Genomic DNA, 12,049 nt, shown 5'->3' on the forward strand with positions numbered 1-12,049 from the left:
CAGGGGAGGGAAGGGGAGACACAGCTGCTGCTTTGGGGCTGGAACAGGTGAGAGACGGGAGAGCCGCCGGGAGATCCTTTTGGCTCGCTCGTGGTGGTGGTGGGGTTTGGGCTGGGCTGTCTTTTTTTGTTTGGTTGGGGTTTGTTGGTTTCTTTTTTTTTTTTTTTTTTCTCCTGTTCTTATTGCTTTCCAACTGAGACAGGTGAGAAGTTACTGGTGCTGCTGGAGGGACAAAGCAGGTGAGGCAGGGGAGAAGCCTCGGGGCTGAAACAGTTCTGAGGATAGGGGGAAAGCCCAAAGCCCCCCCACGAACCTAATAGCCCCCTCTCCGCCTTAAAAAAAAGCAGCCCCGCGAGCCTGCCCCTCTCCCAGCCACCTGCCTCGACCTCGTCCCTTTGGGGCACTCGCATGGAAGCGCAAACCGGAGCGGGGGAGGGCGTTTATCCCCCCCCCCCCCGACTTGACACCTTCGCAGATGACTTTCCAGAGGGGGTCTCCATTAACAAGTCAGCCCCCTCCGATCGCCCCTTCCTTCCTTCCTTCCCCAGCCCCCCCCCCGGAGGTAGGGGGGTGCTGTGTCCGCCGGGCTCCCCCCGCAGCCCCGCAGCCGGGGCTCCCCCCGGGGCCCCCCTGGGCTGGAGGCCGCGGCGGGTGTCGCCCCGTGCCCGCCGCCCCCCGGCCCGGCTCGGCGGTGGGGGAGGCAGGCAGGGAAGCCATTGCCTGTTTAATAGTTGCTGTTGCAGCACTTCCGCTTCTCTCCCAGCGAGAGAGACACGAGTGGCCAGGCCCAGCCGCACCGAGGAGGAGCAGCCAGACACAAAGGCAGAGGTACGGGGACGGGGCGCCCCCCGCCGCCCTCCCCGCCGGCCCCGGGGGCAGGGGCGAGGGGCAGGGCCGGCCGCGGGCCGCCGATGGGGCGGGAGGCGGCGGGGCAGGGGGGGCGCGCCCGGGGCTGTCAGGTACCGCTGCCCCCCCGGCCCCCCGCCTGCCCGGCCTGCGGGCCCGCCGCCGGGGCAGCGCGGCCGAGCCCCCCCCCCCCCCCCCCGGCCCCCGGCCCTCGCCGCGGGTGACCCGCCGGGGGCTCCCCGGGGCGCCGGTGGCAGCGGGAGGGAGGCGGCCCTGTGCCGGCCCCCGACCGTCCCCGGGCCCCCTCCGCAGCCCCCCGGCTCCGCCGGGCTGTGCCCCCCCGTGTCCCGTGTCCCCCCCCCCCCCGGCGGCTTCTCGCCCCCCGGGGCCGGGCTCTGCCTCCAGCCCCGTGCCCCCGGGGTACCCGCACGGAGCCGGGGGTGCCCCCCCCCGGCACCCCGCTGCTCCACGGGCCCTCAGCTCGCACCCCGCTAGGCCCTGGCCCTTTTCCTCCCCCCCCAGCGCAGCACAGACCCCTCCTGCCCCCTGCCACCCTGCCCCACAGCTCGCTGGGCCTCAGCGGGTCCCCTCGGTGTCCCCAAACCCTGCCGTGTGCTGTTCCCTTTGCCCCCCCTCCCCATGCCCCCCACGCCCGATCCCGCAGCCTTTCGATCCAGTGGGTGCGGGTTTCCCCCTGCCGCAGCTCAGGGATCCCCGTCGGGGTCTCCCCCTGTTGCCAGTGATGCCCCGCTTCCATGAGGGCGCTGACAATGGTCGCCCCCCGGCCTGTCCCTCCCCGCCGGCCTCCAGGGAGCCCAGGGGACCCGAGCGGTGCCATTTTTATCCCCTGCACCCCTAGGCTGGGTGGCGGTGGGCGGCGATGGCTCCTCTCGCTTGTGCGGTTTGGGGGAGATTACAAGGAACTGCTGTGAGCGCTTCCCTGATCCTTGCAGTCGTCCTTGTTCCAGTCCCTTCTCTCATTTCGCACTTGCTCTCCGAGAGGAAGCTCTAAAAGTCCCTTTCTCCCTTCTCCGTGGCATTAGTAGTACAGGGGAGGCTGCCGCTCCCCCCGCTTGGCTGTAGGGCCCGAGGAGGAGAGGGAGACACGAGGACCCTTTAAAGGGAGCATGACCCAAACACAGAGCGAGATTGTCAGCTGCCTTTCTCTGTGTGTGTCTGTGTTCACTGTTTGTTCCCCGTGCCCCGTGGTGTCTCCTCTCCAGGTTGGGGTGTGTGGTGGGGGGGTCGCTATGTCGGATGACGATTCGAGGGCCAGCACCAGCTCCTCCTCATCTTCATCCTCCAACCAACAGACAGAAAAAGAGACAAGCACACCTAAGAAGAAGGAAAGCAAAGTCAGCATGAGTAAAAACTCTAAGCTGCTATCTACCAGTGCCAAGAGGTGAGGCTGCAGTCGGTTCTCTCACCAGTTCAGTGCATCTTCTCTCCTTCCTCATTTCATTTTGCTCTGTTCCCCTGCTGATCTCTTGTTGCTCCCATTCCTCATCTCCCTCACTTACAGCCTTCCCGTATGAAGCTGCCATTGTCTCACTTTTCCAGCGTCTCTGTGCAGTGGTGTGTGCCCAGCTTCACTGCTCTCTGGTCTCTCTTCCTGCTTCTCCCTCCATTCTATCCCACATATTTTCCTGTCTCTTCTTCCTCCAGGCTGTTTTTCTGCCCCTCAATTATTCCTGCTGTCTCTTCCCTTTTCCTTATTAGCATCAGCTATAGGGATGTGGGATTGGTATGCAGGGCCTTCATTCCTTCTCTGCCACTGGAAACTATGTGGTCCTGGGTAAAGCATTAAATTTCAACGTCAATTTCCCTCTCTGTGTATTGGGATGGATGTAAAATGGCTTTTTTCTTTCCAGGACTGCTTTGAGGATTAATTAATGTTTGTGAAGAGTTTTGAGTTTGCCTGATGAAAGGAAGATTTGGGGCCATATTACACCACTCACACTCCAGCGTGAGTGGTGTAATATACCCCAAATCTTTCCCACCATATATATTACTGCTTTTCTGTTTGTTCATCACTTACACTGAATTTTCTGTGTATGGCTCGACATTGACTAAAATAAATAATCCACCGTGGGTTCACTTGTGGACATTCTACTCTAAAATAGTTTTTGCTTACAGGACAGAGTGGGTTTTTTCTTTGGTTGGTTGTTGTTTTTTCCTTTGAGAATGAAATCGTTTTTATTCCAGAATAATATCTATATGGGGGAGAGATGCCTGCATAGAATAGTAACTCCAGAACAGCTACGTCAGTCAATTTTCTTCATCTGGGCAGACTCTTGGAGCCATTCAGTTTAAAAAAAGAAAAAAAAAATGGCTGTTGCCCTTTCTCATTTATTCTCTCTTTCACCTGAATTCAGCACTGTCCTGCACCAGAGAGCTAAGCCAACAAATGGAAGTTTTCGAGCTAACTTAGAGCACTTCAGTAAGAATAATAAACCAGCTCACTGAAACGCCTTGCCAAGCAGCACAGAGAGGTTATGTCTCTAGGTGTCAAAAGTGGCTGGGGTTTTATGCAAATGCCCTGTCGTCACAGCTAAGTTCTCTGTGGCTTTGTGGAGCAAAGGCAGTGCGGTTATTCCAGATCTCCACTCAGCATGTGTCCATGGCAAGCTCAGAGATAGTAGCAAGCGGTGTTTACATGTCGTGCCCTTAACTATTTTAAAAAGAAGATAGTTTTACAAGCCTGCTGATTGTAAACTGCCTGGTAGGAAAAGGTTGTGGTTCGCGTGGATGACAAGTGGAAGAGAGGCCGAAGATGCTGGCTGAGTTTAAAGGAGGAGAGAGGGTGGGGAGATCTGGAGGGGAAGCTTGAGTGACAGTAATGGGACTCCGGGGAAAGGGATGATAGCTGGTTGGGCATTTTGTGGCAAAAGCAGCGTGCTGCTGTGTGAGCCCGGAATAGTCTGGGCAGGGAGGGCAGGGTGTTGTCTGAACGTGGCGATGAGAGGGAGCGCCCGGAGTCCTGAGGGGAGGGACTCGGGGATGTTGTGTGGTTGTTACAGGCAAGGAAGAGGGAGAACTGAAGGTGGCAGGAATGTGCAGGAGCCTTGGAAATAGATGTTCGCTTTCCTTTAAGCGTCCTTGGGAATGGTGCAGCTACTCGCTCATGTGGGGCTGGTGTTTGTTCTCGGGGGTGGTGGGGAGCAGGGGGAAGCCAATTTGGCCATGACTGTAGCTTTCAATCCAGCAAGACAAATTTCCTTCTCAGACTACGGTTTCCTCCTAGCGCTTGGCACGCCACGTTTGCAGAGGGGTCCCCTTCGCTTTTCAAGCTGGCTAGCAGAGTAAAGGGGAGAGTCCTTCCCACCACCCCTGTGTGGCTGGCATCTCCGCGCAAGTGTGCAGCAGCGCGCCTGCCTGGGCTCGGCACACGGAGCCTGCCTGCTTTCCTGTCCCTGCACCAGGGTGTCTGTCCTGCTTGGCGGGAGTGGGCTGGCGGGGGGCTATAACCGAGCGCCTCTCCCGTACGTGGTGTTGCAAACGTACTGCGACGGTATGTCTGTAAGGCATATGTGTTAACTGCTGTCCCACACGGCGACTTACCTTTGTTCCTTCTCGCTTTTATTGCCACAGGATTCAGAAGGAATTGGCTGACATCACCTTAGATCCACCTCCCAACTGCAGGTTGGTGCCGATTCCGTCCCCGGGGAGGGCGGGGGAAGGAGAGGGGCTGAAAAGTGCTGGTGCTTGTTGTAGCTGTCCTTGGAGGCTCTGGATCGAGCAGAGGAATGGCTGTTTAGCTGACGGTGCTTTTGTGAATTCTTGGATGATATTAAATGGTTTCCAGGTGGGGGGCCTCCAGAGATTGTTATACGTGTGTTGATATGTGTTTTCTGTCTGCTTGGGGGTTGTTTTGGTTTTGTTTTCTAACAATTGCATTTTTATCTGTCAGACTGCTGTGTGTGTATGTTTCTGAAAGTGGCCTATTAAGAAGAGTGTGAAAACTCTCCTTTTGTTGTGTTTGTTTTTTTTTTTTTCCTGGTTTATAAGTCTAATGCCTGACTGCACTGATCTTATGTAAATTAAAGTCCTGGCAAGGAAGCAGAAAATAGTAATATGCTATGAGCTTTTTAGCTCAGAGTTGTGTTTTAAACAGTAACTTACAGTGAAAGAGAAGCGTGAATTTGTCACTCGGTGGGTGCCCTACAGAAGCACGCATGTTAACTGATAAAATAACACGCGGGGTTGTTCGGTTGCCCTTTATGGAGCAGCTTGTTTTTAAGTATGTTTTAGAAACGTGTGCCTTTTGTTTAAAGCTTCTAGCAGGTTGATTCAGTGGCCCGAGCCTCATAGCGTTCGGGGAGGAGACAGTAGTAGTGTAACATCCTTGGTTGTGCTTGTTCATTCAAGAGGAAAGTTGCTTTCAGTCTGGTTTGTGTTCGCTGTTGTTGCCAAAGCACAACTCTGTTCCTATCTTCGTGCTGTGCCTGAACTGGGTTTGAGGCCTTTTGATGTTGGTAATAGCAGCAATCAAAGGAAATTCTGTGTATAAATAACTATTTAAGTTGGCCTCTTTACTATTGAGTTGTCACCCACAAATGCACGTGAAGCTTTTTATTGAAGCTTTCTGCTGCTGTTAGTCTGCAGGGCAGCACTGGCACAAGAGCCAGCCTCTTTCAGTACCAGTCCTGAGGATCGTAATTAGTTCAAGCTGGGATGGGATGGCGTATGTGAGTACAGTAGAAGTCTAGGCTGATACTAAAATTTTTGTGCTGTTTGGAAGATAACTGACGAGTTCTGAAATCTCTAGCTATGACATTATTGTTTCGGTGACGTTAATGACTACCTGAGTATTAAAAGAGCTCCCAGCTGTTGGGTTGGAAGTGTCTGTCCTGTCTGCATCCTGACTCTGTGTCAGGATGAAGTCTGCATGCTTCCCCCTCCTCCTCCCACCATATCCTGATTTTCGTGGGAAAGAAACCCAGAAGCATGGCTCAGAAAGGCACTGAGCCTGCCTCGCTGTGTAGATAAGTGAGCCGGGATGATCAAGGAGCCAGGACTGCAGTCTGAATTTAGTGAATCTATCCAAAAGTCGTGGTTATGTACAAATACCTCAGATTGCAGGCTTCGTCTAAAGGTTTGTGTAAATAATATTAGAACCCTGATTTGTCCCTGTTGCAGTTGGCACCATTCACAGGTAATGATGAGCTAGCAGACTACCTGTCAAAATAGAATATGTTTGTGAATTTTTTTATTAATTACATTAACAACTGAGGATAATGCAGGCCTTGAAGTGCATAGTAAGTTTGTCTTGTTTCAGTCTTTATAAATATTTGTAACAGTAATAATTAGTTCATAGTGCAGGTAGCGATGATGAATTCTCACCCGTAATGTAGTTGTAAGTATCCTGCATTCCTTCCAACCTTCCAACGAGTGACAGTGAAGGTGGCAACTCTTACAGATAACGCATGAAACTGGCGTAACTGGTGTGATTGTTACTGTCTCTTAATATGTTGATAGGTAGGAAAACATGAATGGAGAGGTTTTCATCTGCGTGTGACCAAAGGAGTTTTGGTATTGCTCATCTTGGGGTGGAAGCCATCCTACTTCAATAAAGATAGTGCTGAGGGCGAAGAAGAGCTCTGCTCACGGTTAACGAGGTTCGAGTTGCGCACTCAAGCACAGGGAGTTTGCTTCTGCAGCAGCTGTTTTGTGAAAGGGCAGGCAGGTGCCGATTGCCACAACAGTGAGACGAGTTTCAGCTATCGCAGTTACGGGGAAAGTTCACCTCTTGTGGAAAAAGAAATAGTCAGTTTGTGAGTGTGAGAACGTCGAGCAAGTGAGAGAATCTAGTCGCTGCACAATGTCTGAGGTTGCCAGAATTTGCTCTGGGGAAGCCTGCTAACAGTATTGCTGCTCCCCCCCTCCACACACACGCTTCATATGAACTATTAGCATGCTGCGAGCGAGGTATTAAATACATAGTTTTGTACCTTACTTTCAATTTCCCTCCTTCCTATCCTCACCTTTACTTTGACCTCAAGCCCCACATCCCTCTGCTGCGTTTGTGCTGCTACACATTTTTTCAGGTGTCGCTGGAGAGAGGGTGATGTTCCTTCCCTTTTGGTTATCTTACTCTCTTCTGCAAGGCTAACCTCAAAACTTAAATATTGAGGGAGCTACATATGCTACAAGGTACTACCTGTATGCTATCAGTTATAGGGGTGCCAAAGTCTCAGATGTCACCTTTGAAAATGTGCGTCTGAAACTGTATCCTGTGTTATTTTGGAAATGTCATCTTTTTTTTTTTTTTTAAACTGGGCATTTGGCCTTACAGCCCAGACCATCTTTCTATTCTCCCCGCGTTCTGTGCAGTGCCTTGTGTTTGATAGCAGTTTGTGGTTGGCCATGCTTTAATTTTTGGCCTCGTTGCAAAATGCTGTTCTTCTTGCAGTCTTATTGCAGTAATGGGAGTTCAAGATATTTAACGCATCCCAGAGCAACTCTGCATATTGAAAGAAAAAGCTTTAGGTTGTAAATGATTTTTAGTAAGAACTGTTTTCTTCTTATAAAACACCACATATAAGATGCAATTACGAATAATGAAAACCATTTGATATTTCAAACAGAATAGCTTAAAAACAAACGAGTTTCATTTTTATTTTTGTAGCTTGCAGTGACCGTATTTTCATGTGTGTAACCCACAGATCAACTGTTTAAAAAAAAAAAAGAACACACTCAACACCCTGTGATTGAGCAGCTGTGTGGGTTTTACACACATGTGGGTAATATGAGGGGAAGTTTATCCCAGAACTTCCTCTCCCCTCGGTAGTTTCCTTGCTTCTGGTTTTCCATAGCTTGCCCCTGTCCCCCAAATGCTTACCTGGTGCTGTTTCAAAATAGGTTTCAGACTTGAAGGTATTTTCTAAAAAAGATTTATTTAATATACTTCGTAATGTTGTTGTGAACGTTCCTGATGGAGTTAATGCTGTTCCCGTCAGGGAGCTGATGTAGTGTGTGTGCAGCACTTGGCTGATTCTGAATGGTTCTTACTGCTTTTTTATTTTTTTCCCAGTAGATTAGCATTCTAGAGATCCTTAATTTTCTGTTGTCTGCAAGATGACTTGACTTCTGATATGAAGTTATGAAAGTTAAATGTGGCTTTCAAATTCAACAGTGGTTAGTGGTTCAGATGAATTGGAGAATAACTCTTCGGACCTGAGACATTTTAAATCTTTCAAGAGGGTACCTGGCGATTTCTTCTCCTGTTTTGTGCTATATCAGAAAGTTACACTCTTGTTTTAGAACTCAAGGTACCCAGAGACACTGAACCTCTGGTCTTACGTGTGCATTGGTGATAGCAGTACGGCGTGTCTTTCCGTTGGGTCGTTTGGGTCGTGGAAGTCTGAGCCAGCACCTGTCTGCAGGCATCAAAATGCATTTCCACCTCGCTGTGTAGGCAGACCTTATCTCTGTGTGTAGGTAACGCTTGCGAGTATTGTGCCAAAGCCTTGGTTCTATCGCTGTGATGAGGTTTCCAAAGCTTTAACAGAAATTAATTGAAGTTTAAATACTGTTTATACTCTTTATGTCATTTATTTGACCTCCGTATCAAAGCATTTCCTGAAAGTAAATCTGCTAATTGCTGTGAGGTTACGAAATAAATGTTTTTCCCCATTTTACAGAAGGGCTCACAAAACCGAGTGACTTGTCCAAGGTCACACAGGAAGTCTGTGGCAAAGTGGAGAAATGAATGTAAATCTCCTTTGTTTCGGGCTAACTTGCAGCTGAGCTGTTCTGCTCGAACTGTGAGCATCGGTTGTGTTATGAGCAGGGCTTTGAATTTCTGCTTTATTGGGTGTCTGGTATTGACTGTGTGTAAGCATGGTAATTTAATGTTATTTTTCCCATCTGTGTAGAGGGACCGAAATGGATATTAACTAGAATTAATGTTTTTAATCTTTCTTACCCAAACTGAAACAAGTTTGTCTCCACATGCCTCATTTAAGTCCACATAGGCAAGACCAGCTGTTACTTAAACAAAAATAATTTTCAAATCTTTACTGAAGGAGACATTTGCCTGCAAGGCTTACCATCGCTTCAGAGTGAAATGCTATCACGGATTCATTATTTAAATAATAATAAAATACAGTTGTGTTTCCTGGCTCCTTCAGCCCAGTCTTTGTAAATTCACAGAATAAGGTCCAGATCTCCCTGAGAGTCTTGTGAAAGTTAACTGTCAGCACTTAATAAATATATGTCTCAGTATAGATGGTGGGGAGCAGTGCTCTGCGCTGTAATATGTGGAATATTCATAGTTTTGAGAACTTCGCAATGTGGAATTAGGATCTCTTGGCTAGAGAGAGGTCTGCAGAAAACGTGTGGCTCAAAGGCTGTTTTGAACTCAGTAATATCTTATTCTAATTAATATATTTCGTCTACATACTGTGAAAGTCTAGCATTTGTTTTGATTACATTTGTTTTTACAGTGCTTGTAATTTTTTACAAATGTACTTTGTCAATGGATCCAGCTACAGTAATGCTTTAAGAGCTTTTGCTTTCAACTTTAGCTTATTATCGAAGGATGGATCGTCACTGTTAAACTACAATATTGGGCTTTTAAAATTATTTTCATGCTTGGAATAGTCCTTCCTGTGCATAGCCAGGTTCTAACATAAACTTTGGGGTCTTACATTTTGTAATTAAAAATTGCAAAATAATTTCATTAAAATAGGTTTGTTTAGTTTTTAATACACACACAAATTCTTAGGGTAAGAATGACACAAATTCTGCTTTTTCTTCCTTGGAAAAAAAAAAAAGGCAAAATAAATGAATAAAAAACCAAAATGCAGATCATTTTTAATGACAATTCTCAGCTTGAAAAAGCAATTTGATCGCTCTTTATTTTTAATTCTTCCCCTCTCCCCGTTGTTTCTCTGAAACGCAAGTATTTTCAGTGAGAACTTTCCAGCCACAGGATAGGAAGGACCTTCGTAATTAGAGCTGTGTGCAGCTGAAAAATACCTTTTGTCACACAAACTACCAGTGGTTCACCATGCCCTCCCCCCTTTGTTTGGCGCACGATCCCTGGAGAAATAACTCTTCCTTTTGAAGCGGTGCATTAACTAATTCAGAGATCCTCCGCAGCTGCGTATGGGCTGTCTTGCAAAGGAGGAAAATAACACAGGTTAGATGCGTGGTGAATTCCGGGCGTACAGAGGTAGCAGCTCCTGCAGGCAAAGTCCTCTGCCTGGTGTGCTCAGACAATAGCAGCACGGGGGCAGCTCCTTTGCCGCGGATTGATTAGTTAATATCGCAGGAATTCGCGTTTCTGAAGATGTTCCTGGTTTCATTGGCTCCCTTTAAAATAAAAAAAAATAAAATAAAAAAAAAAAAGGCATGTTTTGGGTCCTGTGGCAGGAGCTGGCTGGTTGTGTGGTAGGTTTTGTTTGGCACATCCCGGCTCGGCAATTCCCCAGCGAGCTGCGCGCTGTGCTCCTGCATGCCAAATATCGGGAGGGTGAATCTTGAGAGCGGCTGTGAAATTGTAGCACGGCTAAGAACAAAGAGGGTCGAAATCCCTCCTGTGCACACTCTCTTGTATCCCACTTAATTTTATTATTTGACTTTCAGCTTTGCTGCCCTTGGAGGGCACTGTGCAACTGTACTTATTACGCTGCAGATACGTTTTATCTGACAAATTCTGCATTTCGTCTTGGCTGCGCAGTCTCTAATTTGGTTTCGTTTCAGTTGTATTCCAGATCTGCACGTCTAGGTCTTGTGTTGGATATGTGTGTGTAGCAGTGGGTGCTATGTCTGGTTTTGTTTTAGGAAATATTCCGGATATGTGTATGGCACTTCATAGACATAAATGGGAAACGTGGTGCGGGGGGTATTTACGCTCAAAGGGCTCCAATCTCTCCTGTCTTTTACATAAAGACAAAATTATCCACAGAGGGAGAACTGACTGGTTTGGGGCGTTGATGAAGTGATAAGGGATGTTTCTGCATTTGAGGGTTTCACCAGGGGCAGGCTGCTGGTGGCTGAGAGCGCTGTGGTTTCTGCCGAGCCGCCGAGGTGCAGGCTGCCAGGACGCCAACTTTGGCCCCGCTGTGGAAGAGGGCTGTTCTGGGAATGAGGCAGAGAGGGCCTGCCCCCAAACCAGGCACAGGAATAAGGTTACTGGGCAGCTCGTGCATAGTGCAGCCTCTGCCTGTGCTCTGCTATAACTCTACGTGAAAGACCAGTCCTCTGTACAGCACCCCCCTGCAAGTATTTAACGTACCAAACAAAAAGGATCCATCTTTTCATGTGAACAGGTTAAGAGATTATTGCACATCTGTGGAGACTTGCACACCACGTATGAAGTTAAGGGCTGTGCTTTCTCCACCGAAGAAAGTACTTTGAGCTAAATTAATGATGTAATTTAGTCATTATAGTAGAATCTTGCCAATCTGTACATTTATTTGAATGAAATAAGTTTATGCTTATTTTTCCCTCTGAGGCTTAACAGTGGAGGTCTAAATGCTAGCTTCATTATTTTACAAGATGAACTAGAGAACATGTATTGTCAAGTACTATAAATAAACTGAAACTGTCAAAATAAACACTGTACTTTGGAATTCAGAGGGGTTTTCTTGTTTCTCTTGCCAATTTGCAAATTTCAGCAACACGCAGTTGGTCTTCCAAGGCATTTGTGGAAAGCGTAATGGTTACTACAGTGCATTTAATACATATTTTCTGTGTGTGAGGGGCTAATTGACATCACCAGGAGAATATATCACAGATCTGTATGCTTAACTGCAACATCCAGCATGCAGTGTTGTTTTCTTTATTCATCTGCACTCCCTGTGATGGGAGGTGGGAGAAAAAAGGAGAACGGGGCATGCAGATTGTAGCTCGTAGCAGATGCAGTGCTTGATTTTTACATCTCCTCCCCATTTCTTCCACGACTTTATAGCTGAAAATATAGATCAGGTAAGATTAAGTTGAGCTGTTTTGAGAGCTGGGCCCAGGCCAAGTTTTGGCAGTTCATTTGTTTAAGAGAAAATACAAAGTAATTGGATTAAAGAGGCTGTACGATTAATGGTGTAGAGACCTGTTAAATTTCCTTGCCTCTGTGTTTCTGTGAATCAGCGCAGAATTGAGGGCTCGATTCTTCCAAGGGCTTCAACTTCAGAGCCAAAAGTGTAAACCAAATCAGCGCATTAATATTTTGCCCTTCCTTTGCATTTTGCAAAGGATT

General features: G+C 48.0%; 1 protein-coding gene across 1 annotated transcript in view; it reads left to right on the forward strand.

Moving 5' to 3' along the window:
- LOC308189578 (ubiquitin-conjugating enzyme E2 E1-like) overlaps positions 1–12,049 on the forward strand; it is a 44,502-nt gene that overhangs the window by 174 nt on the left and 32,279 nt on the right. Inside the window, 3 exon segments of the mRNA XM_080579734.1 lie at positions 1–47; positions 2,160–2,248; positions 4,438–4,488. Coding sequence (XP_080435860.1) covers positions 1–47; positions 2,160–2,248; positions 4,438–4,488 — 187 coding nt within the window.

This window comes from Anser brachyrhynchus, assembly GCF_964034855.1.
Source record: "Anser brachyrhynchus genome assembly, chromosome: 2".
NCBI classification, from domain to species: Eukaryota; Metazoa; Chordata; class Aves; order Anseriformes; family Anatidae; genus Anser; species Anser brachyrhynchus.